Genomic DNA, 23,297 nt, shown 5'->3' on the forward strand with positions numbered 1-23,297 from the left:
TGGCCTAGGGTCCACATTTGGAAAACTACTGTTTTAAACTACAGATGTCATAGCTTCAATTCTCAATAGCAGTAATAACTTTCATGGATTACTGGCCTTATCATCTCATCATTTCCTTTGAGAGTGAGCTCAGATCATCTCTTTCTACACAAAAGTCATTGTTTCTAGTAAATATGTTCTAACACTGAACTGGTTTATATCCAACAACTCAGTAAGCAATGCAACAGTTAATTCAACAGGGGGATATATTGTGAAACCATTTTTTTTTTCTTAAGTGCTCAGTATGTTTCACTTCTTTAAAGTATTTTCACTGGATGCCAGTGCATGTAGCCCTCCCTATCTTCTCCTTATCCACAGGTATTCCTCTATCCACCTTCACAGAGCCTGGCTCCTCATTTAGCTTTTCTCCTTTCGAAGATAATGTGAATCTTATTTCTATGTCACTTAACACATAAAGTATATATTTTCATATAACCCTGAACATATAACACCACCCTAACCACAACCATCAGTGACAACTTCCCTAGTCATTCTCATATAATATAAGCTTATATTCACTCCTGCTGAATAGTGACCAAGATACACCTTTGGATTTATCTTTGACTTTAATCTGAGCATCTGGACCATACTCCTTAGGTTCCTATATGTAAAATTGCTGTAATTAAGTCACCTTGAGGGACAGATTGACAACTATTCCTATGAATTACATTGTCCTGTTCACCACAGGTATGGTTTAAAAATGTTGCTTATTGTGTGTCTTGTTTATACAAGTGCAGAAGATAAATTTCATTCAGATCTTGAACCAGGAATCTTTTCTTTTTTCATTTTTTGTTTGTTTAAGAAGTTGGAGTATGTTTAACTCACAGAAACTATGAAATATGAAATTAGTATTTCCTTCCTTGCTTTGTTCTTATAAAGATCAGAGCCAATTTATGGCCCAACTACCAACTGTATGGGCTGTAAAAACATTTCTCTGCCACCATCAAAATGACAGTGTGCCATTTGTTTATATACCACAATTTTCTCATTAAAAAGAGAGAATAAACTATAATACGTATTTCTAAAATTTGCTTTAAAAATTTCTAAACCCAGTAGGAGGTACATTTTGAAAGTGACTATTATGCATTGCTCTTTATAACATATATATTAAAGTTACTTAGTTTTAGAGCCCATCTCTTCTACTTCATTTTAGGAGTCCTGTCATCTGTTAACCCACAAATCCGGATACTTGTCCTGGAGTCTAATATCAGAAACTCTACACCTCCAGGGTATTATAGATTAAACAGGGTTTACTACTTTGGAGGAAGCATGCCTTCATAAAGGGATTAAATTAACCTCTGTGGCCCTCAAATGCACTTGTACTCATGTGACATTTCATCTTTGAACAACATACTTTGTGCGCGCACGCGCACGCGTGTGTGTGTGTGTGTGTTGTAACCATAAGCATTATTTCCTTGGTGTTTGAAACTTTGCCTCAGTGAATTTTCTAGGTTGATCCTACTTTCATCTGTTTCAATAATGCTTGCAACTACATCTATTGGTGTGAAAGAAAAGTTTCACCAGACATGTTATAAAACAACAAGGAAGACTGTATTCAAGACTATTGAAACAGGGGTGAAGACTACTGGAATAGAGGAAATGGATTAAACTCAACTCCACTGAAACAAAAGGTGGGAGGATTTTTAAATGCTGGAGTAAGCTAATGGAAAAGTACTAGAAGGTATTAGGAGGGAGCACAGTCAATGAGATTAAGCCATCTGTGCGTCAAAGTGGTCCGTTCACTTTTCAAAGTTAGGCTCCTAGAGACTAGGAGATAGATGCACTATATTCTTCAACGAGATAGATGCACTATCTTCTTCAACGATTACTTTTTAAAGGGATGGCTCCCTGATGCTTGAGAAGGACATTTCTTAAGATATTCTGGTTTGTAGGAGATTTACATCTCAAAGGGGCAGAGAAAGAATTTACAGTTGCATGTTTTCTAAAAGTAAATTTAGCTGTAAGAAAAGGGAGGTCAGGGACCTAGAGTTAGGAAGAAACCTGTCTAATATTTGGTCATGCTGAGGGGAATATTTAGTTGGTCTCCTCAATGGTATTGACTCTTCAAATTTTCACAGGACAAGAGAAGATAGTTAAGATAATTTATGGGCGCCTGGGTAACTCAGTCGATTGGGCATCTGCCTTCAGCTTGGGTCATGATCCCAAGTCCTGGGATTGAGCCCCGAGTCCAGCTCCCTGCTCGGCAGGGAGCTTGCTTCTCCCTCTCCCTCTGCTCCTCCCCCCTGCTCATGCTCTCTCTCATGCTCTCTCAAATAAATAAATAAAATCTTTTTAAAAAAGATAATTTGTATAAATTTCTAGGGAATACAAATATTTTTTTCTTGGTCATTTAATATACCCAGGTTATTTTTCTTGCTCTTTAATGTTAAAATGAAGGAATATATGTAAATGATGTAACCATTGTTTTAATTTAAATTGAAATGTGCATGGATCTGGTCATAATATTTTGTGTATCAAGAAACAAAATGAACAAAACAAACAGTGATCTCATATCATCGAACATGGGCAACAGAACGGAAGGTAGAAGATTAAGGAAAACATCCGTGGCCTCCAATTATGGCAAACTAAGTTACAAAAATTCTTTCCTTCTCAACAAAAACCGGCTTTACATCTATATATGAATAATAAAATCCAAATGAACTAGAAGGAACTAGATAACATGTCATGACAATTGTGATGCAGGTGAGCAACGCCAACCGATTTATTTTCATAAATATTATCTCATATTTTGCCAGTCATAGAAACCAGTAAAAAAGAGATTTTCAAGAAGGAAGAAAGAGTAAATAATGTAAAGTGATAGGAAGTACAAAATGTAAGTGATACATAAAAATGGAAGAGAACTGGAAAAAATCATTATGTTCATTGGTTAAGAGGTTATTGCTAACCTTTGGGTCTTCAATGCTGTAATAGCACCAGTAAAACCCGTGTGTGAACTGGCCAGGTGAATGAGTGCAAGATGAAACAGTGAGAGTAACTGGTGTTTCACTTTTTTTTTTTTTTTTTTTTTAAGAAATATGCCACAAAGAGTTTGACAGACTATTAGGGTTAAGAAAATTTTTCTAAGTTTAGATGTGACCTAAATAATTTTCTACTCTAAGATTAAATAGCATATGGAACAGAAAATACTGAAATTTCAAAAGCAAGTGGATAACCAAAAGAATGCTGGGCATCAGGGTTTAGTGAGAGAGGTTGGCAGATGGGCAGAATGAGTTTAGAAAGGGAAAAGGCCCCAGCTTTGAGACATAAAATAAGGAAAACAAGAAAGGTAAAGAAAGATTTTTAGTTTCAGTTAGTCTCATTGTTTTCATCCAGTTTTTACTGCTAGGTGATCGATTCCATAAATATTAAAGGATGTACTATTTTCAAAACAACTTCAAAAGAACTGTATTTAGCACAGGCCTTTCAAAGCTGCACTTCATTTGATAACTATTTCTAGTCCCGGGTCTTTAAAAACTAACAAAAAATATAATTCACCCTGGATACATTCTTATTTCCCATAGTGAAAGGGTATTATTAAATTTGATAGGAAAGGTAAACTCTACCTGCTAATTTGTGACATCATAGGGAGGTAAGTTGTGCTGCGTAATATTCTCTTATTCAGATAACTGGTGCAAAGACATCATGCTGTCAAATACCATTTGTGTTGTAGCTATTGTATGAAAATGTTTGTGTTTATTTAGGACATTGTATAGTAATTGATTGATAATTGGTAATTGATAATTTAGGTCTGAAATGATAAGAATGGCAAAATCATAATGATATGATATTATTTGAGTCCACTTCTTTTCCCTTTTCTGAAAGTAGGGTTTATATCAAAAAGCAAAATTTGTACCTATCTAAAAGATCCTTTCTTACTTTTAATTCCTACCCAAAATACTTACCTGCAGTTATTTTATTGAGCAAGGACATTTAAAAGACAATTAAAATTCAACCATACTTTGCTTAAACAATTTGAATGATTAACTATAGTAATTACCTTTGAGTAAATTCATAAAATAAATAGAGCCTTGCTACTTCATAATTAAATAGAACCCCAACTTCCTTCATCTCATTCTTCATTCAGATGATCAGGGGTACTATTTTAAAGTACTTTCAGAAAATGGGTGTAATGATTTTGTTGTTGTTGTTCTTGCATTATTAATGAAATTTCATTCAGACTACAGATTGGCAATTGGAGTTGTTAGATAAAGGGAAGTGAGTATACGAATTTTCCTAATAATATATACCAAAAAAAAGGCCTCCCCACTCCTGTCCATCCTCTAGAAGCTTTACTTCTTATAATAACATTTTAAGTGTTTTTTATAACAACGTAAAGTGTAAATAAGTAAATATTGTTATTTCCTCAAGCAAGTGAGCTAGATTAAGCCTTACTAATTTATATCGATAATTGCAAATTGTATAGAAGCTAGTACACTTAATTCCTTTTTAATGTTATTTGCATATTCCAAAATGTGCATTTCCAAGATAGGAACAAACTGATATATTAAGTTTTTAAAAATGCTGGTTGGCTGGGAAAGGAAAGAGATGACACACTGCTGTTGGTGCAGATAGGTTTATGACCTGGCTCTGAAATATGTTTTATAACCTCAGTGTGCCATTAGATACATCTGAGCTTAAAGATATTTCCCTTTCCTTTCGTTTTCCAGTCATAAATTTTATTTTCACAAAAGAATCACATCTTGTCAATTATTTTGTGATGCTCATAATGGAAATTCCTGAAACATCAAGAATGGAATCTGATTTTAGAGTCTTTTCAGTGATTCTCATCAATTTATAGATTATCTTACTTTATTCTGTGAGATACTGGTCCTGAAAGATGGTCCATAAATAAAGGTTTTTAAAAATATATGCTAAGACCCTGTCTAGGAGTATTGCAGTGTGCATGTTACCATGTTCAAAGCTCTGAGGAGTTCTGCAGGAAAGCAAACTTTTATTCATACAGTCAGCCCCCAAGCTTTATTTGTTGTGCTTTCTTTTAACATGATCCCTCTTGACCATTTTCTGAAATGTTTTGGCCAATACTATTTCAGATAATATAACTGTGCTTAGATGTCAATTTTCTTCATTCTTTCATCTTTCCTTAGAAATGATTATCAACTGAACTCTAAAGCATGTAAATAAGCCATTTTGCATGAAATTCAGGCTCCTTACAAAAGAGAGATGAGTAACAGATATTACATTCAATAGCTGACGTCCCTGACACATTATATGACTAGGATACATAACTAGCTAGTCAGTGGCCATGATGGGATGAGGTCTCCTGAGTTTTTCTGTACAGAATCCCCTTCCTTACATACATCCCTATATTAATACTGTTTATTCATCAAGTATCATTCTGCTCCCACAACAAAAGCCCTGAACCTTAGAGGACATCAAATCTCTTCTCTTTCCTCTATCCTATTTCTGCCCCGAGGCATGTCAGAACACAGGACCACCAAACAAAGAGTTAACATGGACATATCGTACTGAATAGGAACAATTGGAATTTGTAAAGTTAATGCTTTGAAATGTCAGCTTTAATTAAATTTGACAAAAGCTCTTGAATACCAACTCTACCAAGGAACCAGCTTCAAAATTTGGAACAATAAAGAAGAATAAGGCATGACCCCACCCCTAGGTATTCACAGTCTCCTCGAAAAGAAAGACAGACATCTAATTATAATAAGACATTATATATACTATCATTTGCTATTTCTTAAGTTGCTTTGACGATGTAATATATTCCCAACTGTTTATTCATTTGGCATCATGTGGGACTGGCAAATACTCGTTTTCCACTTAAATATTTTATTGTCTTAAACAGAAAATAAGTAGAAAATCAATTTTTTTATTTGTCTGATGACATGATTAATGATTTCTAGATCCATTTCTGTCAGCAAAATTTTGCCAGTTTTCGTGTTGTCCAGAATCCTACTGATATTATAAGAATTGGTATACTTGGAGATTTTTAACTACTTTAACTACTTAGAAGAGTGGACAGTGGTCACTCTGTGTCTCATCATCCTCCTAAAAGAGATTCTTAGCAGAGGTTAAAAAGCTGACACCTGATATTTCATATATGCAAAGAGATGCTTCCTCATTAAAATTTAAAACATGTTTAATGTCATTTAATTTAATATCACTTTTTTTTCTATCTACAAATTATATTTTATTATGGAACTACTGTGTGCTGTATACTTGTAGAACATTTGACAATCAATCAGTGCATTTAATAATTTTAAGTCTATAGTTACAGGCAGGATACAGTCTCATGTCTCCTCTTTGTCTTCATCTGTATTGAGCTTATATTCCTGGAAGCCACAGGCGTAGACTTCTCCAAAGCCAGTAGTCTCTCTTTCAAAGATAAACTCAAGAAGTAATCTAATTTTAAATAATGGAAGTCTTCTTCAGAACTGTAGACATTCATCGGCAAAAATACACTTTTACCTCTAGGGAAAGGTCAGCAGCAAGCCCCACCCAGATCTTTGCAGTGGCTAGAATATCCTCACAAGTAACTTGTCAAAAGTGAACGTGGGCCAAGTTTGTATTCAGTTCTCACAATATTAAAAAACTGGAGCCATGGGGTATATGGCAGTGTTTCTAAACTGATCCAAAATAGAGGCTCAGCTTGATGCCAGTTCTTTACATGAACTGCCAGACTAAACAAGTACCTTTTGAGGTTCATCCATCACAATTTATGATACATTAAGCTAAATCTAATGTTCTCTCAGGCTGGTGTTAGGGGATTTTCAATAGTCAGACTAAGAAATTGCATTTGGGGGAAGGGATTTCTCCTTTCTTTTTCCGTAGAATTTCTTTAGTTCTATAGAGTCTTGTTATGTCTATTGGATTCTTGTTATACTCTGGTACTAATCGCAGATTGATTTTAAGCATTTGAAATCTTAACTGGTTAGCAGCAAATGACTTTTAACATTGCATGAACTACTGTAAATTGTTCGCTGAAAAAGAGAGTGTTTAATTATAAATGAAGAAACCTGCTTCCCAGTTGATTAACTATATTAAACACTTTATATTTTCAAAGCTCTACACTATTGCTAATAAGCTGTTTTTCACAATGGGTCTCAGAGGGAGCCTAATACTATCACCTCTTATTTTTATAAATGATGCACTTGACCCATAAAAATTAGATTTTCTATGTTGGACCACATAGAAATGAAAAACTAGAATTAGGTTTCATGATCTTAATGTACCTGTGCTTAGTTTACAGAGCCACGCTTTTAGTTTTCTGAGGAGCCGAAGTTAGAAAATCAAATAAATTTAACTGTCCGCACTTACTAGAGATGGTGACGTGCACGCACGCACATGCGCGTGCGCACACACACAAACGCGGGATTTCTTTTTCCTTAGAACATTTCTGTTCTGTATGCGAAAGTAGGTATTCTGTTATAGGGTAACATAAAACAAGCTCAGTGAGATGGCTCTCCAGTCAAATGATCCATGCTACTTATTCTGATGTTCCTTAACTTTAGCACACTTGCCAGACTGACTTGTCCCTCTTTTCCTTTTTTAGAATCTGTCATTTGGAAGACCGATGCTATTGACACTGGCCAAGTTATAGAGTGGTCTGATACTGAGAAAAATATTTGTAGCAATGACTTCATTTTAAAAGCCCACTTGATTATATTGCTTTTTATAAAAAATATAGTTGTATATCATATTGAATTTTATTTATTAATCATTAGATTTATAATCTTTAAATTTTTTTTACTTTGGATTTTAAAAGTTATTTTCCATGAATAAAGCAGTTTTTAACACGTAATATATATTGGGATTTTATGTTGTTTTTTTTTAAATCTGAGGTTTTGGATTGTTTTTGTTAAGTCTATCTAATCTAATGAGTTTTCAGTTCTCTCAATAGCAGTATCAGTTTAATATGTTATTATGCAGGGAACAGAGCTAAACAATAGTATCTGCCTAGTAAATAAATGGTAGTCACTGAAACATCAGAATTTTTGTTTATGTATGGACACTGACATAATTTTGGAATGAAATTTATTCTAACTGTACCTCCATATGAAGCTATTAATAAATTAATATATACATTTAAACTTTGAAAATTAAGAATTGTCTCTTTAAAATTTTTATTTAGGCATATCATTTTTCTATAGAAATAGAAATGGGAAAGTAAGAGGAAACTCATTTGAGTATTATGGTGCTAGCAAAAGTAACTGCTCCTTGACATACTATTTTTTTAGGACTGTTAAAAAAAAAAGAAAAAATATTATATGATATGGTTTACTTTGTGTTATAGAATTTTAATTGCAGGGCTGACTGGGTGACTCAGTCAGTTAAGCATCTGCCTTTGGCTCAGGTCATGATCTCAGGGTCCTGGATGGAACCCCACATCAGGCTCTCTGTTCAGCAGGGAGTCTGCTTCTGCCTCTCCCCCAGCTTGTGCTCACTCTCTCACATGCTCTCTCTCTCTCAAGTAAATAAATAAAATCTTAAACAATTGCATTTGAATTACATGTGTGCAATGTGCTACAGAAATTTAATCATCTGAATTACATGTGCACAATATTATATACCAAATATAATATACCAATATTAGGCATTTTCAGCACATTTATCATCCTAGATACAAAGTCTTATTTCAGTGCCAATAAAAATATAAATGTATGGCACTGGATATTAGAATGACATAATTTCTCCTAATTTCATCTTACAGTCATGTACTAATAAAGACATGGTTAGGAATAAATTAGGTTCATAAATTGCATTTTATTGTGGAAAAATGTAACAAATAACAATAGGAGAATGTGATTTAAATATTTGTTTTTTGGTGTTTTCATTAAGATTGAAGCTTCACACCTTTTCTAAACAATATATTTTTTAAGATTTTTAAGTAATCTCTACATGCAATGTGGGGCTAGAAGTCACAACTCTGAGATCAAGAGTCTCATGCTCCACCAACTGAGCCAGCCAGGCACCCCTTCTAAACAATATTTTAAAGGATTCTCTGACAATCAAATTTCTTCACACTTCTAATATATACTATGTAGAGTGTGGTTTTTCTAGACATGGGTATCATAAATGTTGGATGGGTAAACTGGACTGTAATCGATGAGTACACAATTGGCTGTACCAATATATGAGGGTAAGGGTTATATCTACTTTGTTCATCGTGTGTAATAAGGGCCTTATCTAGTACCTAGTCATGAACAGGAGCCCTGTAAATTTTTCTTGAATGAAAAGAAAGATATAAATATCATTTTTGATATTCATTTATCTCTCCTCACTAAAATGCAAACAAAAAAGCAGATGAAAATATTTGGGGCTGATGAGCAAAAAAAAATTAAAAGCAAAAATTTTTAAGATTAAAACTGTATTAAGCTCTGGTGCATTCTTACATAGTTCTATAGATTTCCATGGTATTTCCTGGCCTTAATGGAATGAACTAAGGAAAATCAGGTTAAACTCAGCAAAGGTTACCCAGAATGCAGTTAGAAGGCCTCCACTATCCATGGGCCTTCTAAATTCACGTCATTTTTGCTAGTGTCATTTATATATGGTTTGACGGTAAAAGTGAATGGTCAGTATTTTATTCTAATAATTATGTTGCCACACGTATGCTACATATTGTCCCATAAGGACATAAAGTGATATGAAGGGAAAGGGAAATGAATAGGATATTAGTAAGGAGAAGAATGTGTGTCTATGAATCACTGCCAGGAAAAGGAACAAACCCTATTGTTTATTGAATCCCACGGTATCACTCAAAGTTCAGAACTGGTACCCTTAGGAGACCAGTAGATGCTTCTCCAGAAGCCTCTGGTAGTCATCACTGCTGACCCAGGCTGTGAGAACAGTACGGACCTTGCACCCAGAAAGCACTGTTAGGATACAGACACAGCATGTTTTCCAAACCATCTGCCGAGAGGTTCCTCTGGCCATCTGCACGAGAGAGCCAGCAAACAGTTTCAACTGGAAACATCTATGTATAGTGGAATAGAACAGTCACAGCAAATGTTTTGAAAACAATTTTCTTTTTCAATTCAAATTATTTCAGTCTATGAAAATGCATTATGAATGTGAACTGACTCAATTCTTACCAAACTAGTTTTGGTCAGCATGTAGATAAAATTGTAGAAGTATTTTCTTTAAACTGACATTTGTGCAATATTTGAGTTGTCTGAAAAATTGTGCCATCATTAAGGGATGGCATAGATATCAAATTGGGCTTAATGATCCATATTATTACTTTTAACTCTAATACTTGATGTTATATAAACAAGTTGCATCATTTGTTCAAAATTCAATGGCAACAATGTTTAAGTATCACATATAGACTTAAAGCATCTTTTATGTCACTGGAAGATATTACCCAATTTATAAAAATCACTGTTTGGAGTCTCTAAGTGACTTAGGTATTCAGATATTTCCAGATTATTTGAATGAGGTTTATTGACATGCACCCTACTTGGAAATAACAAAGAAACATATATACATTTTATTTCCTTTTGTTTTACTTTGTTTCAGCTCAGAGATGATTACCTAAGTGAATGAATCCTTAACATTATGGAAGTAACACTAACTACGTATGGAATTTTTATGTTTTAGCATTAAAAAAAGGACGATTTTGGATCACACCAGATCCTTATCACAAAGATGACAACATCCAGATTGGGCGTGAGGTGAAAATATCTTGCCAAGTAGAAGCTGTTCCTTCTGAGGAGTTAACATTTAGTTGGTTTAAAAATGGTCGCCCGTTAAGAAGTTCTGAACGGATGGTTATTACACAGACTGATCCGGATGTCTCCCCGGGAACGACAAACTTGGACATCATTGATTTAAAGTTCACAGATTTTGGGACATACACATGTGTAGCATCTCTGAAGGGAGGAGGAATATCTGATATCAGTATTGATGTTAATATATCCAGCAGCACAGGTAAGAAGCATGTTTGTGATGCAGAAGATGTTCACGCTCGGAATGACTTCTTCATGTTTAGCAAACAAAGGTCTTCAGCCAGGCTAAGGCCATTCTTATTCTTTAAGTTTCCTAAAACCAAAATCTAACATTCTGAATGCCCAATAAATATCACGTTAAAAGTGATATTTTTATTTTGATTTAGATTTACATGAGATTTCTATTTTTGTGATTTCTACTTTGATTTAGAGTTACATGAGATTTTATAGAAATACTGAAAATTAAAGTAGTAACATTGACTATGATAGGTATTGGCTTCCAGATTAAATAACAACAGTTTTTTTTAATTAACTAGGAAACCTCTATAGACTCTAAAATTATATTAATTAATAAAGTTAAACAACAAATGCCTAAAGAGCTAAGACAAATTTTGGAAATGTTAAACAAAATATTTAATCCTAAGGAAAAAATACAGATTTATAAGAAGTGTATTTTCCACCAATGAAAACCAGCAATAAAGGTGTTAAACTTGTAATCAGAAATAACTTTCTGAAGAATCTCAGTCTCTTCACAATGAGAATGATTAAATAAAAAAAATATATTGGAGTGAAATTCCTTCTTTTAAAGTTAGAAATGAAAAATGTTATCCATTTTCTCTAAATGAAATGTATAGATGAGGTAAATTACAGGATTATGGCATGGGAGGACATGCTAGCTTACCTCTTAGGGTGTTTTAAAGCCTGTGATTCTGTGAGCTGCAATCAGTGTGCATCCAGACAACACCAAAATAGCTTTATTTGTTTTGCCAGCTTGTTACCAGACTGAATTTCAATTTAGGATTTTTATATAATTCGAGGGTGAATAATATGTGTTGAAAACATAGAGCACACATGTAGCCAGCAGACATACTGTTTTGAGAACATTTAAACGGCTTTTCCTTTCCAGTCAGGTGGCATTTTGACTTTCGTCCAATAACAGATTGACCTGTGATTTTGTATCTTCTCATGATTCTAAGTTGCAGTGCATGCTGGATTGATTTTACTCCTTAAGGGATATAGGTCCATTCTTCAGGCTGACCAAATGTGCTTACTTTTCACATTCTGTATTATTTCTAAAAGATAGTCCATTTTTATCAGCTACCATTAATGCAAAAGGAGGTTAGAGTGATGAGAGTTACTTGTGTTTGGACAGAAATCCCTTTCTAGGAAAAATAATAATAATAATTATTATTATTATTTGACTAATAACTATTATCTAACCTTCATTTCCAAATCAGTGCTAGCACCAGGTGATGGACTTATTTTAGGATATCTAATAGAAAGCTCTTGATGTGCTTGGTCATCATTCATTGAATTTTTCATTCAGTCCACAAGTATCCATTGATTGCCTACATTAGTGTGCTAGGTGATATCCCACAGTGGTATCTCCTGTCAGAGTGACAACAATTTTGTAAGATCCAGGATTATCTGTCCTTATGTGTGAGAGACGATTTTCCAGAATTATGAGCATTGCTTTATTTGTTTGCTTGTTTGCATGTTTTTGTTTCCTTGTCATTGCTGTTGTTTTCAGAACCAGTGACACAAACCCAGATCCAAAAAATTCAGGCTGCTTTCGAAACAGGCTTGTCTGATGATAGCACGGTTCATACAACATTAAACTTAGACGAAAGAGGAAGCATAGAATGGACAGAAGAAAGGAGCATTATATATCTACAAAATTAGTTAATATACGACTTACGTTACCCACTTCAAACTGTACTGTAAATGGCAGAGAAGATAATTAGCCTTGATTCATGAACTTTCTAAAAATCCTAAAAGAAAAATGCCAAAAGATGATCAGAAAAGCAGAATATATTCGAGAAATGCCTCTTAGTAATAAAAGTTTACTTGTAATAAGTAAAGTTTCTTAAATGATTATTATTCTATCTGGTTACCAAAAGTAGCAACACTAGAGATAAAAGAGATAATATGAAGTCCTCTTTCAAAACACTCCCCTTTGCTGCCCCCCACCCATCTTAGACAAACCTGGTTATTATCTGTCTGCTCCTTGGAGTGGAAGCTCCCTAAAGCCCGGGTCTTTGTCAGTATTGCTCATTGTTGTAATCTCTGCATTGGAACAATACATGGTACTTTGAAGGTACACAAAGGTAATGATTAAATAAAGAAATGAGCTAATTTATTCACATAACTTTCCTTTCTAGGTTTTCTTTCCTCCTATTCCCTCTGAAACCTAGGCATTTGGCATCTCTCTTCCTACTCTTGTAATTCCCTACTGACTTTAAGAAAAGTTGTTCAGCATACCAATTTATACTGTAATTTAAGATGTTATCACTCTTAAGGACAGGAATGGCTCCATCATTTGTGGTATCCAGTGAAAATATGAAGCAGACCCCTTGTTCATACCTTGCTAAGAATTTCATGATGGCAACATCAAAGCATTAATTTAAGCGCAGGACCCTTCCAAGTGAGTCTGCATAGGTGGCATGGTCATGGGACTGGTGGTCTGAGCAGGGGATTTTATTCCGATAGAAAGGCCTAGAGAAGATGTTTAACCTAAAGGATGAGTCACTGAAGGCAATCACATATTTTATCTTTATGCCAAATCTAGCTTTGATGTTCTGTTTTGATTACAGTAGAATGGAATACCAGATTATGATATAAAGATTTATAGATCTGAGATTGTGTGATCCAACTGGTATTGAAAAAATTATTTTCATCCTCACATAGTAGAAGACTACACTTAAAGCAGTGCTTTAATATGAAATACAGAGATATTCCTGGGGGTAGAGTTTGAACAGTGAGAATGAACAGACTATAACATGGAGGAAAATCTTGGACTCCATTAATTCTGTGAACCACACAAGAGGATTCAGAGGAAATTCCCACAGATTGGACGAGTAAAGTCAAAGAGAAAGAAACTACTGTTAAGATATAAGTAAATATATGGGGACCTCTTAGATTCTGGATTTTGCTAGTTCTATTAGTACTATTTTAGGGAATTTGGGATTGACCAAGTGGTCAGTAATTTTCTTATGTGTTAGACATTTTCTATATGTTAAATGTATGCTATTTAGGGTGACATCCTAAACTTAAAAAAAAAAAAAATCCTAAACCTTTTGTTTGTCATACAAAATCTTACATTGAATCCTAGTTGCTCCGATGTTTAAGAGACATATAAGAAATTTATTAAGATGAGAGTGAGGCCCCATAAGGCACTTATGCCTAATACAGTTAGAAAACCTTTTTTTTTTTAAATGACAGCCACATCTCTAGATATACTTTTGAGGACTTTTAAAACTGAAATATAAAATATCTCAGGAAGGTAATCCTGAGTAAATCCAGGTAAATCCTAGTTTACAGAATTATTAGTATTTTTAAAACATAATGATTTGATTTTAGAAATACTGAAGAGAAAGGCTACATGTATTTTGGAGTTTGTCTCATACATTTGGTTGAATAATACAAACTATGATATGTGATGATAGATTATATCTTATTTCCACATTAATTCAACATTAGCTTTTTTTTTCTCCTAACTCTGTAAACATTCAAATTATTTTATTGTAAGTATTTGTTTTGTTGATTCAAAATCCATGTTTCTGGCAGATTCTTCTACTGCATTATTGCTCTGTTTCTGGTTCCATGTCATATGATGATGGACAAATGGGCCTTACTCATTAGGACTTTGCTACCTAAGTTATCAGATGACATAGAAATTAGGCCCAGTATATAGTGGGAAGGAAGCTGTACTGAAATTTGATCAGACTTCTGTAGTAATTGGGGATGTCTTCTTCAATATTGGCCGAGGAAAGTTTCAGAGGAAAATGACATTTGAGTTAAATCTTGATGGAAGTAGCATTGTGATAGAGACAGTGGAGGGAGGGGACAGTTGGCAAAATCTACAGGATGAAGAAAGTCCCAGGGATATTACATGATTCTTCATGTTCTGCTTTTACTATAGGATTCATGTCAATTGATATTAATATAAGCAAGTTATATTAATGGAATTAACTAATTAATTTACAGTAACTTATCAGTTAAAAATAAATCTACTGAAAATCTCATTGTTACAATTCAATTTTGTTAAATGAAAATCTTCCACGCTGAAAAATGTATGTGAATTTAAGCTTAAAATTTCAGCAACACTTAAAATCAACCCTTAAATTATTTTCACCTGATTGTTATTCATTTGAACAAATATAATTGTTATTGTAGATATTTAATTTTCAGAAGGTTTGCTGAAAAATATTCCATTGCTTCCTCCAGTGTTGTTCTGTGGCAAAGTCTTTACGTACTTGTTAGCTTGCATGTTCTCCTCTGCATGACCTGACAAACTTAGAGGTTTATAGGAAACTTGGAAGCGTCTGCATCATGCTCAAAAATATAAACTGTGAGACTGGGTGGAATTCCCAAGGTGAGACATCTGGTGGGCAAATAGAGCAGAAGACTCAATACAGATCTGATTATTTTTTTCCTTGGTTGTTAGAATACAGGAGCATTTTGTATGCAGAATATTGAACTAGACTTAGGGAATTAAACCAGAGGCAACAACATAAGCATAGGTGCACAGAGGTGACCAATTGAGAAAAGCAGTTTGAAATTTTAGCTTTGCTGCTGAGTACCTGACTGGTTACTATAATTGTGATGATTAACAAATGTCTGTACAAGTATTCATATCAGTGAAATAAAAGTTCTTGATAACATAGGGAGATGGTACACAACTAATAAGAATAGTTAATGAGCTGGAAGGCAAAAGAAAAATGATTTAAGTCTAATTCACTGATTTGCTCTTTGCCCTTTTCCAGTTAAGGAAGAATAGCAACTCCTGAAATTCTACTGAAGTTCTGTAGAATGACTATAGGTGAATGATAGATCCTTTTATGTAACAGGAAGCCGTAAGTAAGACCCACACATGTAAGATCTGACAGTGCTTTGATCAGAGGAAGCTTCCATGCAGTCAAAAGTTATGTAATTGCTTCCTAAACTACTGGACCCAGAAAAAAGCATTTTCTTCCTTGACTCCAAAATTATGAAGTTCAATCCATAACGTCTAAATTAATGGTGAAGAACAGAGGCCAGCCATCTTTTTCTGTAAAGGGCCAGATAGTAAATATTTTCGGCTTTGTAGGCTATGTGGTTTCTGTTGCTACTATTCTACTCTGCTGTTACAGTGGGAAAGCTGCCACAGACAATAAAATGAATGAGCATGGCTATATTCCAATAAAACTTTATTTACAAAATTAGGGGGTGGGCCATAGTTTGTCCACAGGCCATGGTGTGCTAATCTCTAACCTAGATTTTGGAACTCTATTAAGAATTAAAATAATAACAAAACTGAACTCTGTGGACATATTAGGAAACTCAGTTAAACCCACAAATAACTGTTATTCGTATATACAACCACTAATATATTTTCTATCGATTGACAGAGAATCTCAGTCTTTCTCTATTACTCATTCATTTGTATATCTTATTGAGTCCCTTGTTAAGCTGATCGTTGTCTGCTAGAGTGGTCCGAGTTCTAGAATTATACATCAGGGTCTCCTGAGATTACTTGAAATTGCTCAAGTCTCATTCCTAACATACAATATTTTCTGCTGCCATTCTATTCTGCTTGTGAACTCTTCCACCTATCTTGTATCTGTTTCTACATTTTATTTCTTTTTAATTTTTTAATTAATATATAATGTAGTATTTGTTTCAGGGGTACAGATCTGTGATTCATCAGTCTCACACAAGACACAGCACTCACCATAGTATATACTCTCCCCAAAATCCGTCACCGAGCCACCCCATCCCTCCCACCCCCCTCCATCTCTGGGCTGGGTGACTAACTTTCAATATAGTTCTTTTTTTTAATTTAATTTTATTATGTTATGTTAATCACCATACATTACATCATTAGTTTTTGATGTAGCGTTCCATGATTCATTGTTTGTGTATAACACCCAGTGCTCCATTCAATACGTGCCCTGCTTAATACCCATCAGCAGGCTAACCCATCTCCCCATGACCCTCCCTCTAAAACCCTCAGTTTGTTTCTAGAGTCCATAGTCTCTCATGGTTCGTCTCCCCCTCCGATTTCCCCCCCCTTCATTTTTCCCTTCCTACTTTTTTTTTTTTTAACATATAATGTATTATTTGTTTCAGAGGTACAGGTCTGTGATTCATCAGTCTTACACAATTCATAGCACTCACCATAGCACATACCCTCCCCAGTGTCCATCACCCAGCCACCCCATCCCTCCCACCCCCCAACACTCCAGCAACCTCAGTTTGTTTCCTGGGATTAAGAATTCCTCATATCAGTGAGATCACATGATACATCTCTTTCTCTGATTGACTTATTTTGCTTAGCATAATACCCTCTAGTTCCATCCATGTCTACCTTTTAAAAAAATTTTTCTTTGAATGGATGAGGAGACAATGAAAAAAACATAACTTTAAAAAAATGAGGCACACTCTGAACTTCAGAGTCTCCTGATTATGGAGTCAGTTTCCTTTTTTCTGAATGGCTGATTGGCTACTTTTCACACTGGCCTCAGGCAGGACTGGTTTTTACAGACTAAATTTACTCTCAGTGCTGAAGCTTCCTCTCTCAGTTGACTCTGGTGCTTATTGGAAGGGATATTATATCTGTCCTTGATATGGGCCAGAAAGAAGCATTGCATTCTGAGCAGTGTGTCAGTAGGGAGACTGTTGCTTTAAAAAACAGTGAATTAGCTCTTCTACAGCCTTTCCCAATTTCTTCTCATTGACTGTTCTCTTCTCTTACAGCGTTGGGACTGGAACTAAATGTGGCTAGCATATATCTTTACTGTGGTACTTAGAGCCTAAACTTGCTGTTGTACTTCGTGAATTTCTGAGAGAGACACTGAACTGCAACATACTGTTTTTAATCACCTCATACACAGAACGTTCCTTAGGAAATATTGGGCTATGCATACTCATAGAGATACCTAATTCCTTTCATCTGTGCTTTCAGTGAAGGATGGTCTTACTGGTAGCCTGTATGGTGGGCATGGCTATAGAATTCATATTTAGGTATAGTAAATTTTAAAAAGAAGAATATTTTATGCTTAACATTGCTTATTTGAAAGTAAGTTTTACTCTTTAAATTAAAAGTTTTCATTTTAAAAATTATTTAATAATTTGGAATTATTTCTTCTCACTTATGTGAATCTTGCACTGTTCAGTGGCTGATGCAGGTTTTCTGCAAAGGAGACATGTAAATGCAACAATCTAGAAGTGTTAGGAGTGGCTAGGGAACTTGTCTGGAATCTGTGTTTGTAAATCTGTGTTCGTATAACTACTATGGCTTTTATTTAGATTGTATGTTTAAGATAATAAAAGTAGTAGAAATAGCAAAGTTTTCTGAAGATGTTTATACTCACTCTTAAGTAAGTTTAAGAAAATATCAGTTGTCCATATCAAATATTATTATTTGCATTCCCTCTTATTATTGTCATTTAGTTTCAGGTAGCATTAATAGAGATTGTAGCATTTGGACTTATGTTTAATTCTGTGTTGTCTTTGACAACAACCATTCAAATAGTCAAAAACCCAAGCTTGAATATTTTTAAGGTTGAAGGTACCTTCATAAGGCTTACCAAGTACCATATTAAAATGTGATGAATGACCTAAGAGAGAAATTGCTAAATTACACAAAATTAAGGCAAAGACCTTTACAGAAACCTCCTGAAATTTCTGAAGTTTTCTTAGTGGAAATAGGAACACCACCACAAGGAATGTACACAGTATTTATGGCTCATCATCAGTATTTTTCCCTTCCATCTGGTATATCTGACCTTTATTTCACAGTTTCTCAGCCTAAAGAAACTGCCCTGGGTGGAGGAAGATGGAGGCTTGGAAATTTAAATTTGAGAGGCAAGGTCAACTGACAGTGTAAGCAGGAATAAAGTCAAGTGTCCTAATAGGGCAAAGAGAAATTAAGTATAGCTGTCAACCTGCAATTCTGGGATTAATTCATGAAACATAGCGCACATTCAATCCAAAAAAGTTTTATTCAACAACCACTATAGGAAAGGAGATATAGGAAGAAATACAAATGGTTAGGATCTCATTCACAATTGATTTGATATCCTAGTGGAAATACACTTGAAAAACTTTAATAACAGGAGCAGGTGGCATCTGAGCTAGATTAAAAATAAGGATTATATGTCACTAGATCTTAGAAGAAAATGAATATAATTAGATCTCATTCACTCAATCAAGAATGATGGAAGAATTTTATCAAGGGGGCAGTATGATCAGATTGGTGTTTGGGGGCCTAGTCATTGGATGAATCTTCAGAGTTCCAAAAAGAGACAGAGAAGGAATGGTGGAGAAATGAAACAGTTTCATTTAGAGATAATGTGAGAGAGAGAGAGCACAGAAAAATTTTATTAGGAAGTGATAAGGCAGTGGGGATGGGGATAGGCAATCCTCTGTCGATGTGTCCTGAGATAAGGAAAGATAACAGAAGGCTTAGGTAATAGAAAAAGAAGGAGCTTCACTCAGGAATGTCATCTGAGGAGTCAGGAAGCCTCTTTGCATCTTAGATTCCTTATCTCTCCATTATAGCTTGGGAATATTTTTAAGGAAGAGTTTGAGGAAAAAGAATGGAAAAAAGGAACATTTAAAAAAAAAGTACAGATTGGAGGGATGAGGGGAGGACTATTTATTCAGCTGAAGAGATTGATAGGAATCAGATGAGGCACTGAGGAGCACTCATAACCTCTCCCGTTAAGGCAGGTTAGTCAGTGGCCAATGGTCTCCAGTCAGTGTAAGAGAGCCTGACTGACCTCAGGCAGTGTATGTTATGAGCATGTCCAGAGCTCATGGACTTAGGGCCATGGACTTAGGGCTAGACCCATTTTTACCACTTAATAGCTTTATGACCTTAGGTCTGTCTGCAACTCAAAATTTTTCATTGGTAGAATAAAGGGATCAACTGGGTAAGTGGTTTTTAAGTGGTGTTCTAATGACAACTAGGGATTTGGGAGAAATATTTTCAAGGGCTACTGCACTGCAGAGGGACAGTAAATAACCAGAGAGAGTTTACCCCCTGCTTTTTTTTTTTTTTTCAACTTCATTCAGAGCTAAGCCTATATCTCTCTTATATTAGGACTTCTATGTAAGATTATATTAGGGTAAAGATTCTGACCCAAATTCACACACATATATGTGCAAATGGTATTAAACACACATAGTGGAAAACTATTTGCTTCTATAAGTTCTTCTATCCCTTCCAAAGTATATTGTGCTTTTGTGATTCCAAAATGTTATAACCAAGTTGTTTAGAATATGGTAATGCCATGTTCTGAGTGAAAGATCTTTGGTTGTGGGAGAGATTTAAGAGGGCAAATTGATTTGGGACTATTTATAGCTGAGGGGCTGGTAAGACATCCTTGTGTTTCTGGTGACCAATTAAAAAATCAAGTTTGATGACCAGGAGAAAGGTCATGAGTAAAACATGGATTTCACAAGCAGTTGCATTAATTAGAAGGAGATGATCTTACCCAAGGAGAGATTATAAAGCAAAGATAAAAGATACCCAAGGAAATGTTGGAAAAAAGCAAAAACGATGAAGAAAATGAGAAAAAGAGTGGTCAATGGAAATCAAGGGAAAAGAGCTCCTCAGTTTGTGTGGAACAAGGGAATATCCAGGGGAAGACGTATGTATTTGCAGCATCTTTAGGGCATTTAATACCTCTTCATCAGCATGAAGAGGCTTGTGAAAGATTATAGTTGTCCCAGCTACTTTAATAATGATGCATGGATTTTGATAATGGAAGCAACTATTATTTTCCTTCAAGTGAAAGGATTGTGGATTGAGGGAGGGAGAGAGGAAGGGTGGAATGGAGGGGGAGAGAGAGAGAGATTTGTAGAAAGTAACATTTACACTAATTCTCTTTGCAATAAGATCATTTAAAGGAGTGATAGGGAATATTTGAAATGGTTTTAGTTGGCCTTCTTAGTAAGTTATAAGTTGTTTTGAGAAGCATGAATTGTATCAGTGTTTCTGCTATTTATTTTTTTGGGAGGACATAAATGCAAAGATTTGCTGCATTAAATTAATGTCCTATTTTCTAAAATAGTTCAATAAACATTAATCGTGTTTGTAATTAGAATTTTCTCACATAAAATTAAATCTCTGTAATTATGGAAATAACATTGGATTCATAGTTTTCCTCCAATTATTCATCTTAAAATGCCCTTCTTTCCCCCAAAAATCAAAACAAAGTTTCTACCTTACAGGTTATAGTTTAACAGAGTTAATAGCTATTGTATAATTACTATTCTATGTGTTGAGTATTTTCTTTATTTGACGAGGATAAACACTTTTTGAAATTCCTGAATTACATTAAGATGAGAACAAGTCAGTGAGACATACGAAAGAATACCCAACCTATGCTTCCAATACTCTTCATCCTTTTAAAATGCAAACAATGGGGACATTGGAACTATTGAATTTTAAATCACTAAATATAAGTTTCTCTAATCTAATGAGGACTGAACACCATTAGTTAATTTCATAATTTGCATTTATTTTTTATAAAGATTTTTATTTATTTATTGAGAGAGAGCGAGAATGGTAGAAAGAGAGCACGAGAGGGAAGAGGGTCAGAGGGAGAAGCAGACTCCCCGCCGAGCAGGGAGCCCGATGTGGGACTCGATCCCGGGACTCCAGGATCATGACCTGAGCCGAAGGCAGTCGCTTAACCAACTGAGCCACCCAGGCGCCCCTATAATTTGCATTTAAAACTATAACTATCAATAATTTACTACAGTTAAAGAAAGACTTATGACAATATAGTCATTAACTGATGAACAATAAATGTCTCCATCAAATTTTTATTTAAGGGTGGAATATAAATTAGGATATATTATTTAAAGCTATACTACCAAAACTCACTCTGGATCTTTTGCCTATAGGAGAAGAGAATTGTGGGAAGTAACATTATATGTACTATTTTTGTAATTATGATCACACTTCGGAACTTTATGTTTGTAGATGACACTACCAATTTACCATTATCAGCTGAGGAACAGAAAAATGAATAAAAATAGCCATGGAGACTAGATCCATAGACTTAATAGTTTGCTCACCCTTTTGCTCTTGTGGAGCAGAAGCTCTAGAATCCTAAATCTTTTGGCATCAGCTAGAACAATTATTTTAGTGATTTAATTTTGTTTGTAGTATGTGGGTTTCATTTTACAGTTTAGAATGTTTTACATCAAAGCTATTTCTTTCAAGAGCTCCAAAATAGAAATTAGAATTACCATTAGTGCGAAGAACTTTCCCTAAAGAATATGCTTACAAACGAATATATTTTATTAGTAAAAGGACCCCATTAATTTTCATAATCAATTTCTCATCCTTCATTGTGACATATCAGTGAAGTTAGGAAAGAGATTAAATAAATTTAGAAAATCATTACAACTGGAATTTTGGTGATGTAATTTGGGGATATTTATGAATTATTAATATCTATTTTTAAAATAAAAGATTATTGGGGCAGGTCCCCAGACACCTACTTTGTAAAACATTTTTAAAATATTTCTAAATGTCTGATTTACTGGCATAGTTTCTAAATATTGAAGACACTTCTCGATTACCTAATACTTTTCATTTTATAGAGAGGGAAATGGGCCCCAAAGGTACTTGCTTATTTCCTAGAGCCACATTCTGATTTAAGCTTACAATCTCAGATTCAAAATCCAGTATAAGGCTTGCAGCATGCTGTACAATGTTATAATATCATAAATGGATACTTCTCAGTGATTCTGAATTCAGTTATACTCTTTGACAAGGGTTTTGCATGAAAGAATCATTAAAGGCAGGTCTTAAAATATTCCAGAGGGATTCAGGTAACATTTTAGTTGGATCATGTGACCACGCCCTCTGTCAATGATAGAACACAACATTCTCCCCTACTCTGAGAACACCACTCCAAGGAGTGTTAGGATGTTAGGTCCCATTTACCAGTCTTATATTCCAGTCACAAAAGCGGAGTGAGGCCTCACCCTATTCCAACCAAGGCACATAGCTTGAAGAGTATTCATTTCACCAAAGAAACCACTTCCAATGTTATGCTATGTTAAAAATCCTCTCGTGCAGCTCAACATAATTATACTTATCCTATCTTCCTGAGAAGGGTGCACCCAGGGTTTGAGTCTTCAAAATACTACTTAACCACATCTGGGGTCTGAGTGGCATAGTTTAAATATTAATGGTAACCCTAGGATATACATTAAAACTTACAGCACACAAACATAGATCACATTGTTTATGGTGAAGCATTTATTTTTAATTTTATTACAGCATAACAAAATCACAGAGAAAGCATGGATGTCAGCATGCAG

The 23,297-nt window shown here is 34.7% G+C and overlaps 1 protein-coding gene across 1 annotated transcript in view; it reads left to right on the forward strand.

The window, feature by feature from the left end:
* Positions 1-23,297, forward strand: part of MDGA2 (MAM domain containing glycosylphosphatidylinositol anchor 2) — a 793,866-nt gene that overhangs the window by 567,465 nt on the left and 203,104 nt on the right. Inside the window, exon 7 of the mRNA XM_028097835.2 lies at positions 10,621-10,950. Coding sequence (XP_027953636.1) covers positions 10,621-10,950 — 330 coding nt within the window. The remainder of the gene's footprint in view (positions 1-10,620; positions 10,951-23,297) is intronic.

The sequence above is a fragment of the Eumetopias jubatus genome, unplaced genomic scaffold, assembly GCF_037043125.1.
Source record: "Eumetopias jubatus isolate StellerSeaLion01/CBP00866 unplaced genomic scaffold, mEumJub1_p1.0 scaffold_7, whole genome shotgun sequence".
NCBI lineage: Eukaryota > Metazoa > Chordata > Mammalia > Carnivora > Otariidae > Eumetopias > Eumetopias jubatus.